General features: G+C 33.6%; 1 protein-coding gene and 1 long non-coding RNA gene across 2 annotated transcripts; both read right to left on the reverse strand.

Moving 5' to 3' along the window:
* Positions 1-16,979: 16,979 nt before the first annotated feature.
* LOC127872007 (uncharacterized) lies at positions 16,980-18,761 on the reverse strand. The gene is made up of 2 exons (XR_008045669.1): positions 18,640-18,761; positions 16,980-17,520 (listed from the first exon to the last, which is right to left on the reverse strand). It is a non-coding gene; the product is annotated as an uncharacterized LOC127872007 (long non-coding RNA).
* Positions 18,762-20,378: 1,617 nt separating this feature from the next.
* LOC127872685 (nephrin-like) lies at positions 20,379-23,096 on the reverse strand. Its single transcript, XM_052416015.1, has 7 exons — positions 22,887-23,096; positions 22,498-22,791; positions 21,752-22,066; positions 21,325-21,624; positions 21,029-21,142; positions 20,643-20,681; positions 20,379-20,407 (listed from the first exon to the last, which is right to left on the reverse strand). The coding sequence occupies exons 1-7, from the start codon at positions 22,951-22,953 to the stop codon at positions 20,379-20,381; spliced, it is 1,158 nt and encodes a 385-aa protein (XP_052271975.1). The 5' UTR covers positions 22,954-23,096.
* Positions 23,097-23,487: the final 391 nt, after the last annotated feature.

The raw sequence follows: 23,487 nt of genomic DNA on the forward strand, positions 1-23,487 counted from the left end.
GGACAAGTTGCATAACTCTGGTTGTCATTGTTACGGAATTATGGCCCTTTTTTGACTTAGTAACTTTGAATATATGGTTAAATTTTGTGTTTCGATCCACTCGAAGTATCAAGGCTATTGCTTTCAAACTTCAAATACTTACATGCTATCATGAGGTTACTGTACCTGGCAACTTGAATTTTACTTTGACCTTTGAATGACTTTGACTCTCAAGGTCAAATTATTAAATTTTGCTAAAATTGCCATAACTTCTTTATTTATGATTAGATTTGATTGATACTTTGATGAAACTACTCTTACCTGACATACCACAATAGACTTCACCCAAACCATCCGCCGTGCCCTCCCCCCCCCCTAATTTTGTTTAATTTTTTTTTTTTTTTTTAAGATCATCTCACAAATGACCACCACACCCTCACACTATACCCCCACCCCACCCCCCCACCCCACCCCCCCCCCAATTTTTTTTTTTGATTTTTTTTTTTTTTTTTTTTTAAGATCATCTCACAAATTATCACCACACCCTCACACTATACCCCCCCCCCCATTTTTTTTTAAAACGGTTATGTTTGAAATACCGTCCAACCATCGCACCCAAACCCCCCCCCCCGATTTTTTTTTTTCGCTTTTTTGGAAGATAATGTAATAAATGTCCACAACCCCACACTATACACCCCTCTTCACTCCACTCCTCCCTCCTTTGTGATTGAAAATGAGAGTCCCTTCACCTTTAAAAAGAAAATAGATGAGCGGTCTGCACCCGCAAGGCGGTGCTCTTGTTAAAATTGTTATGTTCACGGATATATGGATTTATTTTCGTACTGTTTAGTGCATGTACATTGCAAGTAATTAGAAGCTAATTCCACTAGCTCATAACAGTTTTGTAAACAAAAATAGGAAAACAAGATCATATAATTGTATGCACATAGCTAACACATTAAAATCCCTCAAATTAAAACACTGTTGTAAGACGTCATTTAAATTATCCAATAAAACACATTGTTTTGGAACAAAGATTGTTATTTTTACACACAAACAATCTGCTTAAGATGTGTATTTTGTATTTTTTTGGAAGGGATGAGGGTAAAGTGTCAATGCTGTTTACTAAAACTGAAACACTACCTAATACCGAGACAAACCCTTAGTCTTTACCACGGAGTGTATATTGATACCTTTATTCTTTATAATAGGTAAGAAAATACAACATTACACAATGTATGGCGTCTTCGTTCGAACGTGTTTTTTGAATTGTATGCATAAACAAGACAATCATTTTCAAATACAGTCGATAAAACCATTTTGCTTTGTTTTAATACAGAATTATTTAAGCGAATTCTTATATAACAATACTAGTACTCTCGAGTGGTTAATTGAGTTTGCACATTTTATAGAGATTATTTCTTCGAGATAATTAACGCTATTTAACAGATCATTGGCTATCCGATTATCAGTATATTTCTTCAAATGCTTCAATACATGAAATAATGTGAGAAATAAGCTTCAATAATAATGCGAGAAAGGAGATACATGCGACAAACTTGTGGTAACGACTTCTCCAGTCTCGGGAAGAAGTACCTATGTGGTGGTGACGACATAGCTGACTCATGGGAACAACTTAATAAGTCGTTTAGAATGATATATCTTACACTAATGATTGAGATAACATACTCGTGGTTACGACCAATCAGAGTAGTTACGACCAATCAGAATACACGCAGTTTGAAAAGCATTTAAATGCACGAGCCTATCCTATTCATATCATACAGTAACACAGTCATGACGGTTTTCCTTGTATACGTCGTTTTTAGCATAGGTGCGTTTACGCACCTATGCTTATGGTATATACCACATTTCAAAAATCCACATCGATTGGTTACCCTTTATGAAGCCTTACCTGATCAAAAATCAGACGAAATATCTATTTAATTTAGTATATGGTCATTCTTACAATTTTTTTTTGAAACGTTTTTCTAACGTTTTCTTCCAAGAATATTGCTGACACCGTTTTTAGTGAATTTTTCTAAGACCGTTTTATGTCAAAAAATCTTCTTATAACCTAAAACAAATTTCGTTCGTTAAACAATTCTATCTGCACTATCAATCTCAATCTCCTACGCAGTGGCCTCCCTTATACTAGAAGTTACTGACCGGGCGAAGCAAGGGAAGTAACTGCTGTTAGGAGTTTCTATAAAAATCTGCATTCAGGAATCTGTATTCAGAACTCAATCTGTTGTGCACGTCTGCATCTAACGCTTACCACAAGTTTTACGACAAATTCTTGACGCAGACGAATAGGGTAGCGTCTATTTTCATTTGTGAAAACAATAGTTCGATACAGATCTGTCCGTGCTTAAATTTTGAAAGGCTTGGGTAATTATTTTTCATAAGCGTTTCAAACACTGATGTAAATGGAAAGATTATCTATTTAAATAGTCGGTAATTGTTTGAAATTATTGATTTGAGAAATTCGCGGATGGCGATATCGAACTACATTATACCACGTGACGCCATTCTTCCCTGTATCTTGCACCTATGCTTTTAACGCCATCGGCGCTCTCGTTATACATACGTTAAACAAATTACAAGTGTTCTGATTATCTAGCTGTCTCACAGTAATGCCTTAATGGAACAATTTATTTCTTTCTCACAAATTCTAATGCTGTTACCAAGAGTTAGCTCTGTTGTTCCCGCGACTTACTAACTCATTTTCTTGAGCAAGAAATATCGATTACACAACTTAAAAAGCCGTAAGAACGATATATTGAGGAATTCTTATAATATAACGGAAATAATACAAAAATACATTACGCTGATCATTAATTAATAATGCCGGCTATACTGCGAATAACTCTATCCCAAGTTCTCTAAAATATCTTGTTGATATTACCAAGCAAGTCAATAGTTAAAGGGGACCATTTGACGTAAATGAATTCAGTGTGGAGGGAAATTTAGTTGTTGAGATTTTGAAAAGTTTGCGTGTAGCATTTAGATTTTAAATGTTGTAATAATTTATTTGGACCATACAATTTGGTTGGAAATCTGGGGTTCCATATTTCCGCTAACTTCGAATAATTTTATCAACTTTAAAGGGGCCTTTTCACGTTTTGGCAAATTGATAAAATTGAAAAAAAGTTGTTTCAGATCAGGGACCTTTACAAACATATGGTCCCTGTTTGTATAGGTCCCTGTTCAGATTCGCAAATTTTCGTTTAAGTTATCATATTTGTGAGGAAACAGTAAAACTGAACATTTACCATGCTATAATATATCCATTATATGCATCTTTTTGACGATTTAAAAACCTGAAAATTAGAAAGCGTTGCAACGCGAAACGATTGAATAATTTGGAGAGTTCTGTTGAGTTCTGTTGTCGTTAAATTTTGTGAAACTACGAAGATTGCTTATATAAAGTATAAAATACGTCCGTCATACATACTTGGCAGGATGGCCGAGCGGTCTAATTGTCTTTTACTCCAAGACTCCAGGGATCACTGGTTCGAGCCCTGCTGAGGTTTACTTTTTTCTTGTTTTTTTTATTATATTTTATTCTTGATTTTTTACTGGAGCTTCTTAGATCCAATGTTTACATTTATCAATATAAAGCATTTCATAAAAAACTTCAAAATATGCCAAAATCTTTGAAAAGACCCCTTTAAAGATCAAAAGATTAAATCCAATACTGTGTCAATAGAGGAGAATTTAAATAGAGCTATAGTGTTATGATTTTCCGATTTAAAGATTGAATATAGTGACGTGAATGAAATTGAGATAAAATAAAGACTTCAATATGGTCGATTTAATCAAGGGTGTGTTTTAAATACACTGGGATGACGCAAAATAGTAGTATAACTGGGTCATATTGTTGTATGATGCTGATTTTTTTGACGGGATCTATCGGGGTAAATTTTAAGGAAGAATATTGTCTCCGTATATATATATATATATATATATATATATATATATATATATATATATATATATATATATATATATATATATATATATATATATATATATACAGTCAAACCTGAATTCAGCGGTCAGTCAAGGGAAATGACCAAATTGACCGTTGTCCACGGGTGACCGTTGAATTCGGATCACAATTTTAAGATGGTTTGTCAGTCGGTAGTATTGCTACGTCGTTACCCCACCCAGTCGTTTGCATACGGTGTTAAACAAATGCTCATTACCGTTAACTAAGCATAATAACAGAATTTACGTACATTGAAAAATACAGAATAATATATTATAGATTGATTTAATTTCATATTCTTATTAAACTAAAGCAATGACTTTATAAACGCTAGTATAATTGTTTACTCATGCATCTTGATCATTCAATAAATAAAACTTGTCACGTGCCGTTGACGTCACGTCCGTACAAGTCTAAAAAGCGGATTCGCATTCATAAATCGATAGTACAGTGATATTGTACCGTTCTAATAAAAAAGACGCAAACACTTTGTTAACATTTATTCGTACGCAAACATCACACAAAAAGCAATTTTAATTCAACAACCTCATACAAAATACAACGCTTCAAACTCACATTTGCATTCTATTCATACTCCTACATAATTTCTCGCTTATGCTTAAGCACACTCTGCACTTGCGTACGTCCAACACAGAGCTCACTTGCAATTACACGCGAACTTTTTCCATATTCAAACAGTTTCAAACACTTGACTCGTTCCTCTAATGTGAGGAACTTACGTTCACCACTCATTGTAATTCTGTGATTTATTATTTCTTTTTGCGATTGCTTTTAAGTGTTGTGAACGCTAGAAAGCTCTTTTAAAGAATGATCCGAAAATTTTACTTTAAAATCGATACTCAATATTGTACGTAAAATGTACTAATTAGCGGTCATTTAATTAGCGATTACTAGTATTACTTTAAACGTGTCAAAAACTCTGACATATTTTCTGTTGAAGAAACCCCCACAATTATCCCGGGAAAACAAACCTTCTCAACACCTTATTATTTGTTTACTCGCAGCGGGCCGCTTTTATAATATCAAAGGCAATTACCGCTATCAAACGCTTTAACCGCAAAATAGACGGACAAATGATGTGCAGTGTTTTTAATGTTCGCGACTCGAGACGATTGACGCGTGACCGTTGATTTCAGTTCAAACATGAATTTCGGAGTTGAATATAGTGGCCGTTGGCCGTTATGGACAGGTGGCCGTTAAATTCAGGTGTAATATAAAGTCTTTTTCGTCGGGGGGATTTCAGACTGACCGCTGTCTGCAGGTGACCGGTAAATTCAGGTGGCCGTAAGGTCAGTTTCGAATGTATATATATATATATATATATATATATATATATATATATATATATATATATATATATATATATATATATATATATCAATGCTATCCCAAAGAAAATAGAATATTTCAAATTGATTTCAAGAATTTTCTCTTTTGTTGGTTAGCCTTATATATGTAAAGATATAATTGAGCCGCGTCATGCGAAAATAGTTCGTATGCTGCCAGCGAAGCTCCAAACTAGTCTGAACCATTGCACTGTCTGGTAACGAGCTTCGAGTTTCGAAATTGAGCCACGCATGTTTTCATGGTCTCGTCAGCGGAGAGGGTCGCTCCTTCCCAGACTGAGCAATGTCGTAGGCTGTTCAGGAGCTACGCTGGTCTATTGTGGCATAAGACTCATTTTCGCACGAAATTAGAACTCTGTAAATAAAGACACTCGGAGACTGTGGACTCTATAAAAGCTGGGCTCGCTTGCTCAATATGGTAATGTGTGTTTGGTAAAGTAGGATGGAGGAGGCGATGCAAGTGCGTGAGTCGGGGCAACTAATTCTTTATGTGTGTCTTTATGTGTAATGCTTTAGAGCCAATACAATCAAGGATGTTTTTGAATCATTCGGAGTCCTTTGTGGTGAATAACTGCTTGTTTTTCTTACAACATGCTATATTGTTTCATCTCCATACAAAGCTGAACCACCTCATATATTTGTCACCATAGTAACTGGGTATCTCATCATACTGGTAATTCGAAAGACACAGGTATTGACTTTAACGTGAGCCTGTTACAGATTGACTTTTTGAAAGTGGTCCGAACGTGTGTGATACACATTCCAAAGAGAAACACAAAACATATAAATAAAGCACACAAAAAACTTTCGTCATTGGCAGAAATTTCAATAGATACTTAAATCAGGCGTCACACATTGTATAAAACGTGTCATCGATTTATAATTATCAAATAGTTTCCCAACATTGATACACAATCATGACAAGTATAGACAAAATTAAATATTTTTAATGCAACCCAAGTACAGTAACAATGTTACCACAAAAAGCATCAATGACCGCGATTAATTTTAAATAGTTAATAACTGGTAACACGTTTTTGCCAACAAACATGCTCTGACGTATATTGCATTTGGTGATGCGTTGCTTTCATGCATGTATAAGTAAGTTATTTCTAGGGAAGGACGAATTTTTGACAACTTTGGCCCTAGTGGCAGTTTTTAAATAAAATTTGTAGAGGACCACAATAAGATAACATACCAAATATTAATCCTCGGTTTCAGATATGGTTTTAAAAATTATTTTTCATAAACGCCTACATAAACCATGAGGCGCCTGAGGCGTGGCAAGTTTGAACCTCAGGTTTTTTTTTGTTAAAAAAAACATGGTAGATGACTATATGTTACACGCCACATATTAAACCAACGACCCTTGTGTTTGGTGTACTTATTTTTCAAAGAGTGTCAGCTTAACACAAATGATCGTAAATTTTTTGTATTACTGCTTGACGATCATGTCACTTGATAAAAAGGCATTTCAAAATTGAAAACTGGATACGAGTACCGTTCCTTTATTTGATATTTTTTTCCAATATTATGGCTACTTTGCAAGACTTGTTTGACTGAAAACATATTATGAAAGCAATTCAATTAGCCGGTTATTGAACTGTTTTTTTTTTCTTCAATTGTGCAAAATATATAAAAACAAATGTTAAAGCAAGTTAAACTTACCTTAAAATCACCAGAGAAAATCCTCGCAGTTAAATACTGCTAGTGTAAATATCACCTGCCGATGGATCAATAAACCCACGTGAATATCAATTGGGTTAAATAAACTATGACAATACCACGTGACTGGTTTGTCTTCATTCAGTAGTCCTTGGCAATCCTTCTTACTCCTGCTTACTCGTTAACAGTTCGGCACAATGCCAAGATTCATAAACAATTCAATAGATTAAGCAAGTAATATATTTTAGAAATCATAAACGGATTGATGTTGTGTTTGTAAAATAAGATCAAAGATCGCGGATGTTGTTTTTGATCTTCCCATTTCGTAGCTGCATCACACCCGAATGAATTACGGGGTGTTGCGCTACTTGTGTTGACAAATCTCTGATTATCAGACACTATTAACAATGTATCTATAGATCAACCTTAGAAATTTGATATGAAAGTAAAATAAAATAAAAACATAACGAGTTTCAGACCCAACGCGTATCAACCATACATATGTAAAATAGTTATATGCGCGCTCTTTGAAAAGAACTGTTGTAGTGGTTTGGCACACTGCTATGTGACACACAATTCAAATGAATAATCGCGATCATGCTAACTATATTAGCCAAGTTGATGGAATTATTCTAATTTAATCAATAAACAATGTTATCTATCATGTTATTGTTCAACCTCTGCGCAGAGATTCGACTGGAAAGGGGCCAAGCTGGATCAAATCCCTGCCTTCATAACCAACCACGTGGTGCAATAGTTCTACCGTTGTTATTTTTACTTTTTTGTTTAATCTAGGTAATTTGAACTTATACAATATTTTTAAAATATAAAAGAAAGTGATAATACTTTTCATAATGTAATACCTACACAAAAATAAAATCCTACCAAATCTGGTATGATTTTCTTGTGATGGAAGAGATTGTATGAGCATGGAACAACAACTCTGTGTTGAGATTGGTTATTATTAAAACACATTTATAATGTCTTACCTGACATGTGTGCATAATAATACTTGTATCACTTACGATATTTCTGTGGTGCAGCCCACTGTGGTGTAGCCCACTGGCCGAAGCGTTCAGATTGGTAACAAACCGTGACAATACCACGCGACTGGTTTGTCTACATGCGCTAGTCCTTGGCAACCGCGCTAACGCGTTAACATTTTGGCAAAATAACAAGATTTCTTAAAAATGGCATAGATTGAACCAGTTATATCTTTGGAATTAGACATAAAAGGATTTATTATTGTTTGTTTTTGGTAAAATGCGATCAAAGATCGCGGATGTTTTGTTTATCTGCCCAGTTCTTAGCGGCATCACACCCATATTAAAGGGGCATTTTCACAGATTTTGGCATGTTTTGAAGTTTGTCATTAAATGCTTTATATTGATAAATGTAACCATTAAATTTTAAAAGCTCCAGTAAAAAATCAAAAATAAAATTTAAAAAAGGAAAAAAAAGAGTAGCCCACAGCAGGTCTCGAACCAGTGGCAGTGGTCCCCGGAATCCTGAAGTAAAAACGCATTAGCTATACTGCCAAGCATATAAAGATGCGTATTTTATACGTTATATAAGCAATCTTCGTAGTTTCACTAATTTAAACGACAACAACAGAACTCGCCAAATTATTCAATCGTTTCGCGTTGCAACGCTTTATAATTTTTAGGTTTTTAAATCGTCAAAATATGCATATAATGGCTATATTAGACCATGGCAAATGTTCAGTAATACTGTTTCCTCACAAATATCATAACTAAACCGATAATTTGCGAATCTGAAACAACTTTTTTCAATTTTGTCAATTTACCAAACCGTGAAAAGATCCCTTCAAGGACGAGGTGTTTTTTGAGCCAGCTGTGTTGACTTATCTCTGATTTTGAGACACTATTGACAATGTACCTATAGATCAACCACAGAAATACTATGTGAACATTAAATACATCAACAAAATAACGGGTTACCGACCAAACGCGTACTCACCATACATATATCAAACATGTATACGCGCGTTCTTGTAACAGACCTGTTTTGTGGTTTGGTACACAGCTATTTTACAAGTTATTTACGTGAATTATTGTATTCAAGCTAAATATATTTGCCAAGTTGATGGAATTATTCTTATGAAATCAATCACAACTGTTATCTATCATATTATTGTTAAACACATATATAATACCTTACCTGCTCTGTGTGTATTATAATACTAGTATCATTTAAGATATGTCAGTCAACAGATTATTAATTGTTTCGCACATTACAATGCAAATACGTTGAAATGACGATTTCCAGACAGACTTACCGAACACTGACCTTAAAACCTTGCGAGATGAAATGTACATTTATTGAGATGTCTTGATTGGTCTGCTTGCATTAAAGCTTATGTAAACTCTAATACTTCAAATTATAAAAGGTCAGTTGTGAAAACATTATCAACTAAAAGCACTGAAGACATTTCAATTATCCGCTATGGTATAAACAGAGAGCATGGTAGTACTGCATTTGGGAGTCACCGTCATCATCATCACCTTTTTAATTAACATCAGCATAATCGGAAGCATATTTCTCATCACCAGCTTATCAATATTCCAATCATCGGTCAATACCTATCCGTTTTTTTATATGGAAATATGAAGAAATATCATGTCTCGTAACTGAATTATTGCTTTGAAAATGTAATACTTCTCCGTTGTTTATATGCAAATAAGAATACTCATTTCTCGTAACTGAATTATTGCTTTGAAAATGTAATACCTCTCCGTTGTATATATGCAAATATCAAGAATTCTCATGTCTCGTAACTGAATTATTGCTTTTAAAATGTAATGCCTCTCCGTTGTTTATATGGAAATATCAAGCACACTCATGCCTGGTTACTGAATTATTGCTTTGAACATGTAATACCTTAAGTAAATGACGTATCATGAGTACGATTGATGACGACGTTTATGGATACATTCGGCATACACTCTGAACACTACAATAAGGTTCGCGAACGTATGCATACACTGGCTGTTACTTAACGGCGTATTTTAATGTGTCCATGCTTCAATAGTGTGCTTTTACTTACTCTTCTACTAATGGTTTATTTAACAAAGGACCCTGAAGATCACTGAACGCTAACCAGAGAAACCAATATGAAATCTAGCGAAATATGATCGATAAAGTTTAAGGTAAGTCATATAAAAGGGTTCAGTGAAAATGCTTTTAAAATTCGGTCTATAAAAAGGCTTTAAAGTACATATGATACGAATGTTGTAGATTTGGTTAAACATACTTGCAAGGACAAACACACGAGTAAAGACACAATAACATTATATACAAACAAGAGGGCCATGATGGCCCTGAATCGCTCACCTGACTCATTAAGATCAGATGAAAACTATGACCTCTATTGTCTACACAATGTTTTTCTATGATTTGACCTAGTGACCTAGTTCCTGACTCTAGATGACCCAAATACAATCCCAATCCAGATTTCATCAAGATAAACATTCTGACCACAGTTCATAAATATTGGATGAAAACTGTGACCTCTATTGTCAACACAAGGTTTTTCTATTTATTTGACCTAGATTTTTACCCCAGATGACCCAAATACAATCCCACCCAGATTTCATCAAGAATTCTGACCAAATTTCATAAAGGTTGGATGAAAACTGTGATCTCTAATGTCTACACAAGGTTTTTCTATTATTTGACCTAGTGACCTAGTTTTTGACCCCAGATGACCCAAATAAAATCCCAACACAGATTTCATCAAGATAAACATTCTGACAAAATTTCATAAAGATTGGATGAAAACTGTGACCTCTATTGTCTACAGAAGGTTGTTCTATTATTTGACCTAGTGACCTTGTTTTTGACCCCAGATGACCCAAATACAATCCCAAACCGGATATCATCAAGATAAACATTTTGACCAAATTTCATCAAGATTGGATGCAAACTGTGACCTCTACTGTCTACACAAACAAATTGTTGACGGACGGACGCACGGACACACGCAGGCACGCACAACGGACGCCGGACATCACACGATCACATAAGCTCACCGTGTCACTTCATGACAGGTGACCTAAAAATATGTGTCGGAGATAAACATGAACAGTTGTGGTTAAAATCCCATAGAAACAAGGGCTGTTTGTAAAACATGCATGCCCCCCTATATGGGCTATAAGTTGTAGTAGCAGCCATTGTGTGAATACGTTTTTTGTCACTGTGAATGGTGGTGGTGGTGGTGGTGGTGGTGTAGTAGTAGTAGTAGTAGTAGTAGTAGTAGTAGTAGTAGTAGTAGTAGTAGTAGTAGTAGTAGTAGTAGTAGTAGTAGTAGTAATAGTAGTTTGTAGTAGTAGTAGTAGTAGTAGTAGTAGTAGTAGTAGTAGCAGTCGTAGTAGTAGTAGTAGTAGAAGTAGTAGTAGAAGTAGTAGTAGTAAGTAGTAGTAGTAGTAGTAGTGGTAGTAGTAGTAGTAGTCAGTAGTAGTAGTGGTTAAAAGTAGTAGTGTAGTGGCAGTAGTAGTTAGAAGTAGTAATAGTAGACGTTGGTGGTGGTGGTGGTTGGTGGTGGTGGTGGTGGTGGTAAGTAGTACTAGTAGTAGTAGTCCTAGTAGTAGTAGTAGTAGTAGTAGTAGTGTAGTAGTAGTAGTAGTAGTAGTAGTAGTAGTAGTAGTGGTAGTGGTAGTAGAAGTAGTAGTAGTAGTAGTAGTAGTAGTAGAAGTAGTAGTAGTAGTAGTAGAAGTAGTAGTAGTAGTAATAGTAGTAGTAGTAGTAGTAGCAGTAGCAGTAGCAGTAGCAGCATTACAAGACCAATACTTAATAATGATCAAATGGGAAAAGGTAACATAGCACCAGCAGTAAATATGGGGCTCATTTACAGGTCAGATTTGGAATCTCTGCTGTAAAATGAGATTTTGAATGAATTAAAGGGAGGCAAATCTGTAATAAAAAGAACATGCATAAACCGTAGTTGTTTCCCTTGTTTGAACCATGCTAAATCCTTACAAGTTTGGAAAGAATTGGATGAAAAATTTGGACTTTATTGCATAAACACCATTTTCTCAATTCAAGGGGAGGTAATTCTGTACTTCATGGACCAATAATGCTCATTTTTTGTAGGGTTCGTGTCCTCATTGATATAAAGACACTGTGCAAATTTGGAAAGGATCGGACAAAAAATGTGGAAGATTTTTTAAAGTTTTCACAAAATAGGCAAAAACGAATAAACATGCAAAGTTCAACGAGCTCCTGCGGCCATGTTTTTTGACGAATCAAATTTCTTTGAACAACTTTTTCAGGGGAGCCCTCAGAGGTCATCCCTGTGAAATGTTTTGAAAATCTGATGAGCGGTTTCTGACAAGAAGATTTTTTAAGGTTTTTACCATATATGGTCATGGCGGCCATCTTGGTTATGTGATCAAATTTTTTTTAACAATTCTTTTGTTCCATGACCTAGGGATGCTCCACATGAAATTTAGTTGAAATTGGCTCAATGGTTTAGTAGAAGAAGATGTTTACAAATTGTTTACAGACGGACGGACGGACGGACGGACGGACGCCGGACGCTGAGTGATCACAATAGCTCACCTCGAGCTATCGCTCAGGTGAGCTAAAAACAAAGTCGATACAAGATTGTGATGTAAATGAGTCTGAATTAAAGCCCCTCCCCCTCCCATATATTATAGCATTGAGTACGTTTTGTCGCGACGTCGGAGAAGAAATTTAAATAAAATAAAGATTATCGCAATTAGTAGTGGAGCAATGTGTTGAATATCGTTTTATGTTTACATTAACATTTAAACAATACAGAAATATTGGATTGATATCTACCAGTATTGAAAGGAGACATGAGTGATAAGGGGGAAGTGATAGAGAATATCGGCAAGAAGCATAACTATTGTTGTACCATGTTTGCTGGAAATGCGTTTAGAGTTAAATGACATCATTAACAAACACTCCATGGCATAACTAATATCTCACAAGATTAGTTTGCAGTAATACATACTGCATCAGCTTAGATTTATGGCATTTTCGTCCTTAGTAGATTAGACATTCTAAACATATTTGTGTTTAATGTAAGGTTGAGTTGAAACGAGCCTTTATAATAAACATCCAAATACCAAAGTTTGAAAATTATTATACTGTCACCATGCTAGGCGATATATCACATTTAATTAAATTTATAAATTGCATAATAATGTATTTACTTACTGAAAGCACTATGTTTAATAAATATAATTAATATTGAATATTCATTTATAAATTGTTTACGTTTAACAAAACGACTACTTTCAGATGTGTTTATTTGATGAAAACATTGTATCAGATAATTATTAAAGTACATTAAGTTAACGAAATGTACTACCAGTCTTAACTTTGTCAATATCGTATTTTGTATTTTGTCATTTAACAGAAGACATAATTGATTGATATAATCGCTACAATAAACACACTCTTGTATGTACTGTGAATGGACGATCGCGTTTAAATCTTCCAATCGAACACCTTGAAACTGAAATTTTAAGTAAGTGCTTTTTACTTGTGTAAAAACTCTTTTACTCGATAGCGTTTCAAACCTTGATCATGTAGCATTTTAAATATTTAAATATTAACAAAACTTAAAACGTGACGATGTTCGTTTCGCTTGAAGTTTTAAACAACCAATTAAACGTAATTTGATTTCTTAAATTGAAATGGATACATCATGACTTATAATCTGTGGTTATTTCTTTTACAAATATGATAACAAGAGAGCTTTGACAAAAGAAATTGTAGGTTAACATTTGTTATAAACAGCTGTTATATGATTGCTTTGCGCAGTACTTTTATGTAAAAACTATTGTGTTTGCTGTCGTTTGTTTACCTTTTTACGTTATTTTAATTCATAATATTAAGTGCTTAAATGATAGTATGTTCATAGGAAGTAAGATGTAAACACAGTGGAAAGAAATGGAGAATGAATATAACCAGTCCACCATACTGTAAGTGTATTCACACATAGTAAAACGAATTGTTAATGGCATGGTCAGTTTTAAAAGTTTGTTCATGTTACATAACAATAAAGCAAATCTAATATAAATGTTTGAACTGCGCGTCAGAAGAGATTTTTTAATTAAAAACTTTACAAACAAACTATAAACCATTAAAAGGTGAAGGTTATGGTTAATGCGTCTGCCTGGTTATTTCGAAATGCATGTGCAATAAATTACTGAATTATTCTGCAAACTAGCATATAATTTTTAACTTGAATATCAACTTGTGACTTTTTGACCTTGGGGGTACGAACTTGAGGGCAACTTATTATCTTATCAAGGTGAACATTTAAGTTTGCAACTTATAATTCTTTCCATGTTGTATATTTTCTGTATGCGCACACGTCGTCTATTAATATATGCACGAAAATTAGTGTACACACAGTATTCGGGATATACAGTTTGAAAGGAGAAATAAGAGCTTGATTTAACAGCCATAATGTCAAATATATTATTTATATATGAATTGTATATAAATCAATATATGAATTTACATCCTTTACGCAAAGGATAAAATATATTTATAGATTTGCTGAAGTATGTTAATGTTTTATTCTTACATTATGTTGGTTACTGATATAGATATAGACTCTCCGTTATAGCGAAAAACCCTTCAAAGTGAAGAGTTATCTACGGAGAAATTGTTTTCATAAAAAGAACAAAAACACAGACAGCATCAAAGCCTCTGAGAAAACATCTCTTTCGAAAAGTGAAAGATCGTTTCCACGGCCATAGTTTATAATATATTGACAAATAAGTTTATTGTGGTTATTTGTGAATGTATAACTATACATATGCTATGCATAGAAAAAAAAATGTTATAGTTGTTGAAAAGGTTTATTGCAAAGTAAATTTTACTAAGATTTGTAAAACACAAACACTTTTGTTAATTGGATACAAAAATACGTGTATTATGCTGTATTACACTATGCGTAAGCCACGATAAAGATGACCTATAGATAATAAGACAATGCACTGGCTTCTAACAAAAAATATATATTTCCAAAAAGGAAAAAAAGAGATTGTTTAAAGTGATTTGAATGTCAAATTATTTGGTAAACTGATCCTTTTAAATATCTTTTTAATAAACCAGGCTACAGTGTCTAATTGCATCGTTTACCACTCGATTATATGCTTACATGTTATGCCAACCAATTGTGCACACACCAATGTTTTGCATGGATTGTAATATATATATATATGTGTGTCAGGGGCCGGAGGCTTATATCACAAATAAACAAACTTGACTTGAAACTTGACTTGAAGTACCAGATGTTCATGTGGACACATTTTAGTTGACAAAAAATGGATAACTCGATCGCTCATGGCGTTATTTTTCAAGGTAAAGTTGAGTTTCGATCTGTTTTGACGATTGTTATTGAGCACGGATATGGTCCTTATACATGGACAACTTCTTGAGCACATGTCAAGGAATACCGTTTTCTCTGCCAAATAAGTCTAAAACAACCTCGCATTGGAATGTTCTGGTACATGTAGCGATAAATATCTAATGTAAAGGCACTGTAAAGGCTAATTTCGTATACGAAATTGGCTGGATCATCAAAATTTTATTTTCAATAGGAATTTTATTGCAAGCCTGTTTCGGTGTAGCTGCTTTTTGTCATGGTTTGCGAGTATTTGAAAATGTTTTTGTTTTTTCTCCAGACAGCTTTATTAATATAACTTTGTGGTTATTTCGCTACTTAACCACACAGGAGGAAGATAACTCAAGATTGTTCTAGTTTTACGTTTCAATATAATTATAATATTTGATTCACAGATAACTCAAGAGCATCAAACCTCAAGGCTCCAATCTGTAAAATATACAAATACACATATTAAGACATATGATTCATAATAATTACTATAATATTATTATTAATATAAATATCCTATAATTAATAATAACAATTATAATATGTCTTGTTCTAGTGGCTTTACAATTGCACCTGAACCTTAAACATTATTTTGCAATACAAATAATAACAAACATACAAAGCAACAAACATATATCACATGACAAGAACATTGCATAGTACACAACACACAGTTTAATTACCAATTTGTGGAACTGAATGGATTTCACTCGCTTGCTCCTTCTTCCCACGCTTTCTGTGACTGCTGCAAGTTAATCATGCACAAACATTATTAAGTGCATTTATTTTTTGTGCAAATAATCAAAAGCAAAACACATCGAACTGAATGTATTCATTCAAACTACACATTGCATTAATATTAATAGCCGATGAACCGTAGACAGACGGTTAAATTTCTCGAAGAGTCTGCTCGACCTTAGTCTTGCCGGTTATTCATTGGGTTTATTTATTGAAAAAAATACTACTGATTGATCGGATTATAGTCGGTGATTGATTCGTGACTATTCGACGATTGACTGGATGCATATTGTAGTCTGCGATTATTTGCAAATGGACGGCCATTGATTTGAGAATTGTCTGGAATTGATCGGAAAGTGGTCGTTGATGGATTTGAGAACAGTTGACGATTAAAAAGGCACTTTCTGGCAAACAATTGGACTAAAAAGTTGGCAATTGAGTGGGTGATATGTTTTATCGGTCGGTGATTGTTTGGAGACTGTTCTTCGCTTGCTTCGATATGTGGTCGCTGATTGCGTGGAGACAAGTCGATGATTGCACACTACATGAAGTCGGTGATTGATAAGACACCGATTGTCAATTTATTGGGAACTAGACGATTGATTGAGACTGGTCATTGATTCACTGGAGAATGTTCTTCGATTGCTTCGATATTTGGTCGATGATTGCTTGTACGCAAGAAGTTGATGATTGATTGAATAATGATCGGTGATAATAAAAAATTCTGATTAATTGGAAAAAAGTCGCTGATTTAGTGTAGACCAATTGGTGATTAGTTGGACACTGCTCTGTGATTGATTGGACACTGATCGGGATTTTATAAGTAAACTAGGCGTTGACTTATATGAGACTAGTCGCATATTGCTTGCAGACCTCGCGACATTTATTTATTGGTGACTAATCGGCAATCACTACTTAATATTGATGCATATCATTATAATTCTTAAACATGATCTTAGATTACGTACCATATGCAGTTTCTATTAACGAACCTGACATTGAGTCTGTGCATTCGAGGAGAGCGGAATAAGTAGCCTTATAGGTATCATATGTTTCATTTTCACTAATATAACTTCTTTTTGACTACTTTTCAATATGCTCAATCTTAAATGTCCAATATAAAAATACGACAAAAAATCAACAAAACAGCAACATAAACTTAAACAACAAACTAACAACATCAAAACCACAACCATCCACAAGAAGGTGTGTGTTTTAACGTAATGTCAAATTTTCATATTCTTTGAAGGTTGTCGATGGCTCCGATGACTCCGTAGCATCTGTATTATCTGTAGGTATTTTGTCTAATGAAAGACTCGAATACTGATGAAAAGTGGTTTCTCCAAGAGCTTCGTATTTGTTTTCCGGTCTGGGATCTAAAAAAAATCACTGAACGTCAGTACGTGTGTGTTATATGCGCTTATTTTAAATCATGTATATCGTCTTAATCAAACGCCGTACTGCGATAACTACATTATGATTAACGTATTAAATAAACTGCAGTATATTCCATTCAACTGTCGACTTTTAGGTGATGTGTTAGCATACATTACCTTTTAAATTTACGCGCAATTAAGATAAACCAGATTTAAACCCAAATATAATAGAAATTCAATGAATATACAGGCGTTCATTAACATACCTAACCCTATTGTAAAACAATATAATTTATGTTTAATATGACATTACATGCGTAGTATGTATTATTTAAACAATATTTTACAGGAACTCATTATAATTGTTCATATTGATACAAACATGTTTGTGAAGCAAAACTAAATTTGTTTTTAATTTAATGAAGAATAACACAATATTTTAGTTAATGTTTTTGATCAGTTTATAGTTAATTAACCAAATATGTTTGGTCGATAATGAAATCAGACACACATTTAAATTAGCTTAACATATGACGCTTTACACAAATATTTGTTGGCACCTGTGACTAAACCTATACTAAATTGGTGTGGATTTACATGAACAAAGGCTTTTAAGGATTATTCTGACATCAACACATAGGTGCGCATTAGGTTATCACGTGCAACAGTAAATACTGGTAGTGTAACATATCTCGCTGAATACAACAACGACACTATATTTTAAACTATGAACACTGTAGCAACAATATAATTAACTAAATGAAACGTCTGGTACCAGCTTATTAAACCATGAATGCTTTGGTAAAATACTCGCATATGTTATTTTTTCAATAACTTTTTGCTGAAGTATGTAATTTTGAGCAGAACACATTCTGTGAGCTTCAGTGCACAAATAAATTTGCTTCGTGAATTCCATAAAAAATCTAAGACTGTAAATGTTAAAATGTGCATACACGTTTTAAAGTGCAATTTAATAATGTTATAATGTAAGCAATAAGGCAAAGCTTGTTTTTTTACCCAGATAAATTCCTTTTTATTTGTATGATATATTCACAGAAAGATATATCGAATCAGTATATGCACAAGAAACTTTCAAAATGAAAATACAGCGTTACGTACCAAATTGGCAGATTTCATAACTTGCGTTCGTAATTATGGCGTCTTCATATCCCCTGTTAAATGAATGAAAACTTTAAAATGAAATAAAAATCAGGTTATCAAGCGTTTATGCAAATAATGATTTAGACTTATATCAAATATATTTGATCATAAATGTCAAATGCACGTCAACGCCTCCAAATACGAGGGTTGTTCGTAGACTGCTTTTCTAATTTTAATACGTGGCGTCATCGACTGCATTTAATATAATAAAATTCACAATATATACACATTTTCCGGAACATGTCTTCCAAATGTATTAACAAACAATTTTAATGTAAAACACAAACTATAAGAAACGCTATTGTCTTACACTACAATATGGTTTGCATCAAGGATGTCGCCGATAGTTTGTGAACTAAATATATAAAATTAAACAGAAACTACTTTGGAACAGCAAATGTTTTTTATTAAATAATGGTGTCCTTTGTTTTCAACAAAAGGTTTTCTAGGAGAATCCATATGTACATGGTAGATAAACAGAAAATAAATAAATAAATAAATAAGTTAATGAATAAATAATTGAGTTTTATGCATCTTAAGAGATGCTGTGCTGATATACCTGTATGGCGACAGGTTATTTAGTTTAAAAACAGATACCTGTGCAAATGTTCTATGGCAACCAATGCCATTATCTTTACAGACGACAAGTGATTATGTCACTTTTTAATGCTAATAATAGGGTAAGTTTTATTACAACTTAGAAATAAAACCCAGAATATTCTCAAACTATTTTAAAATAGCTAACATTGAACTGGCTCTTAACTCATCTTTATTGTATGGTCAATTAACCACTGTTTATTCTTTCGAGATGGATAAGTTAGAATATATTTATAAAACGCATCATACCACTGAGAACTAACGTGAAGGTTTCAGTTTTAGAAAAGGCTACTAAGATCAAATGTAATAACAGAAGCACATTTTATGAAAATGATATTTTATGCTGATGTATTAAATACATACTGATGGAATCCGTGCAATATATGTTCTTTTGGCTATTTTCAAAGTCCCAATTTATTCTCCGCTCCCAATTTGTGTTTATTCATAGTTTGCACTTTAAAGCGTTTAAGATTTTATTTTCAAGTTGAATTCATTATTTTTACTTCATTAACATACTGTAACTCAATGCAGCATTTTTATTAAAACACCAAATTACTCGGTCGCTTCAAAATATCCCTTACACAGTTTAGGTTAATCCAAACGAAAAAAAGGATTATAATTTGCGCTTATGCATTCTTTCAGATGACTTGTTAAGCAACAAGAGACAGCAATGGCAATTTTAAAGAATGATGCTAAACAAAAAAAAGCATAAGCATATAAGCGAATCAACACTGATGGTAGTCATATATTATACATTTTGTTTAATTTCTGAACATTATAAATTGTAATGCATACAACGATAAATTTTTAGTTACCTTTTCGATGCATTTATAAGAATCACGGTTATCACCTAACGCAACAACTCAATGTGTAAGACTGGATGGCCGACAGGTTACCGCAAGTCAAGGTCTCAAAATGAACATTTTTTAATGTGTTTCTCTATGATTGTTTTAAAAATATAAATGTAAATAAATCAATGAATAACGTAATAACAGTAAAGAATAAAATTAAATGTTTAAAACAGTACATTATAGCTCATGTTTAACTTGAAAGGCAATCCACAATGTGATGTGTTTAAGAAGCTTCACTGGTATAAATGTTTATGGGGGGCATTGTTGCTTCAGTGGAACTACACTCATAAATACATACTTTGTACAATGTGATTTAAGTACAATTAGCAACTTTATGTTTCTTAAATGATTATTTTTTTCAATAAATGTGGTAAGCTTACTGTTACCAATACGAACGTTAGGACTATGCGTGTGTTTAACGGTTTTTGTAATTAATTTCTAGGTTCAAATAAAAGCTGTTAAATTGAAGTACCTAAGGTATTTCTCATATACGATGAATGCAATTATGCTTACCGATCAGGTCTTCGTATTGCATGACGACCTGTTTTTGTTCTGCAATGGGATATAAACAACTTACTTACATATGACGCTATCCGATTGGTTAGGATTGGTCACATGACTAATTTGCTTCTTTCCATAAGTCATCGAAAGTCTCCTTGCGCAATGTAATCACGTCATTTTTGTCTTTTCTTCCGTACCGCGTAGTATTCTTTCGTATTATTTTGTGCAGATTATTATTTCGTTAATTTGCAAGTGCTAGCAAATTTAAACAGCCAGAGACAGGTGGATCATACATATTTTAAAAATAAATACGTAATTTAAAGTTAATAAATACGCTGTGGGAAAACCCAACTGGAATCATAACACCATACGAAGAAAGCAATATTATAACCGTTTACTTGTAGGTTTGCGTTTCTTCCAGCAAAAGACACCGACAACAGATAACGTAAAACAGACGATTCCACCTATAGCCGCTCCAATAGCAACTGATGTTAGAGTTGAAGGAGAATTGGCTGAAATGACACGGCATGATCAAGAAATTACACAATTTATTGTTATTTGATAAAACCTCAATAGACATTATAGGCAGCATATGACTTTCAAATATATTAACACGAAAAAAAACAACACACGAGATCTAACAGCAATTCATCTGTGTGTAACTTGTTCTTGCGATTATTAGATATTGCCGTACCGAAACCCACGAGTGTTGTAGCAGTAACGACGTCTGTCTCATCTGATATACCAACGATGTTCCTCGCAAACATTTTAATAAAATATGTTGTCCCAGACTGTAACCCAAGAAGTGTATATTTCCAAGAATTAGACGACACATTCACGTCTGTCCATTGCAAGGTTGACTCCATGGGCTTATATTGTATATAAAATGTCTGTTCTTCACCACCATTGAAACCGGGCTCCCATTCAACTGTGAAAGAATCCACATTCAATGAACCTTCTTTGACATTGAGATTTTTAGGTGGTTCAGGTTTGTCTGAAAGAAATAATTTGAATGCTGACTGTATGTTTTGAACTAAACGAAACCATTGAGACAGAAAGGATGAAATCATCGAATAACTTTAATCAACAAATGAAAACTTTAAGAAACAAACATTAATTACAATGTGCTCTAAGCTCATATTCTTGTGTTGCGTTTCCAAGGTCATTGTAAACACTGACTCTGTATCTTCCAAAATCAGCGCTCTGTAATCTGGAGATAGACATATTTGTCTGCAATCCATCTGCAGAAATGCTAATATTCGCAGTGTAAACATCAATAATCGTTATCCACGCTGAGTCATTCAATCTGTACCACGAGTATGCAGCTCTGTTAGGTGGAGGGTATGCCTTAATTGTAAACGTCAGAACCACAAATCCGTTTATTGTCCTCGAGATGTTAGTGACAGGTGGTGAGAATGGCGATATTCTTGGTGCACCTTATAAACAAATGAAGAGATTTTTAATTGTAATCAGAGGTTTAAATAGATAAAAAAGTAAATCTATATACTGCACACTTGCAATAATCAAGTTAGGTAATTTACAAACATATTATTTGTTAACATTAATTCAGGAAAACAATTAACATATTTAGGCGATGTGTAAAAAAAACATTAAAAAATTTAGTTGTTATTTTTATTTTGCTGTTGGTAGATTTTCTTGCGTTGTTTACAGTTATTTATTTGCGTGTTTCTCTACTATGTAAATTATTTGTTCAGACCCGGTTGTTATGTTTCGAATTATATAAACTACTGAATATTCAGCTGCTTTAAAGCGTTGTATATTTCAGTCTGCGAAATTGAAATATGGCATTACATCAATTAATGTGTTCGGTATAGGATCAAGTTGCATATTAAAAATGCATCCTTACATTTAACGAAGACTTGTAATACGCGTTCTTGCATTCCTGTAGAATTGGAATGTATGTTACCACCCTGACAACTGTAAACTGCTGCATCGTATTCACATCGAGCATGGGAAATAGTGGCAACCAGTGTATTATTATGTCCCCTTTTCAGAATGCGTGTACCATTTAAAATATATATGTTTGCTACTGGGTCACTGTCAAACTCACAAACTAAATGAACATCGTCGTTTTCAGTAGCATTAATTACCATCTGATTATCATAGCCGATGGCAACGTACCGTGTTATCTGAGCAGCATCTGAAATGTGCATTCATTCTTAGTGCATTTTTTGCTTGAATACCTATTATAAAAAAACAGTCGCAAAATGAATATTTTTCATATTAAATACATACATTGTACATCCAAGAAGAAACTCGTACGGGCATAACCCTGCCTGGAACTACAATTTGTAGGCTCCATTTTGTTGGACGCTGTACATGTATATATTCCTTCATCAGTCAGTTTGATGTCTAGTATAGACAGGTTAGGAATCTGCAATGTGTGTCTCCCTTTCGCGTGTCCACACAACAGTTGTCGACGATGGATTACCGACTGTATACGGACACACAACGGAAAAGTTTGTGTTCAAAATAACGGTTTTGTTTTCAATGTGATATACTCTTGGCGGTACTGCAATAAAATATACCAATAGTATTATTCACTTAAAGATATTCAAACAGTTGACTTATTTTTGAAACCAACGAGTATTTCTCAATTATTACTTTTTCATCTCAAACAAAATAAAGACACTCAAAATAATTGAATACCGAGAGGACTTCGATAGTCCTTGGATCGCTCATCTGTATAATATTTTTGGAAAAAAATCTTTTTTTTAAAGTAAGTCTATATAATATAACAGTAATGAAACTCAAGAAACATTAACGGGAGAGCATTTACTTTTAATAAAAGCTCATATTATACACTATGGAAAATACATCAAACCAATTCTAGTTA

This window comes from Dreissena polymorpha, chromosome 3, assembly GCF_020536995.1.
Source record: "Dreissena polymorpha isolate Duluth1 chromosome 3, UMN_Dpol_1.0, whole genome shotgun sequence".
Lineage (NCBI taxonomy): Eukaryota > Metazoa > Mollusca > Bivalvia > Myida > Dreissenidae > Dreissena > Dreissena polymorpha.

What these genes read in the sequence shown, in the direction of transcription:
- LOC127872685 (XM_052416015.1), bottom strand. Translation starts at nt 22,953, where the DNA reads ATGGAGCCTACAAATTGTAGTTCCAGGCAGGGTTATGCCCGTACGAGT. An exon ending in ATATGAGCTTAGAGCACATT is followed by an intron (nt 21,625 to 21,751) that starts GTAATTAATGTT and finishes TATTTCTTTCAG; the next exon opens with ACAAACCTGAACCACCTAAA. An exon ending in TACAACACTCGTGGGTTTCG is followed by an intron (nt 21,143 to 21,324) that starts GTACGGCAATAT and finishes GTGTCATTTCAG; the next exon opens with CCAATTCTCCTTCAACTCTA.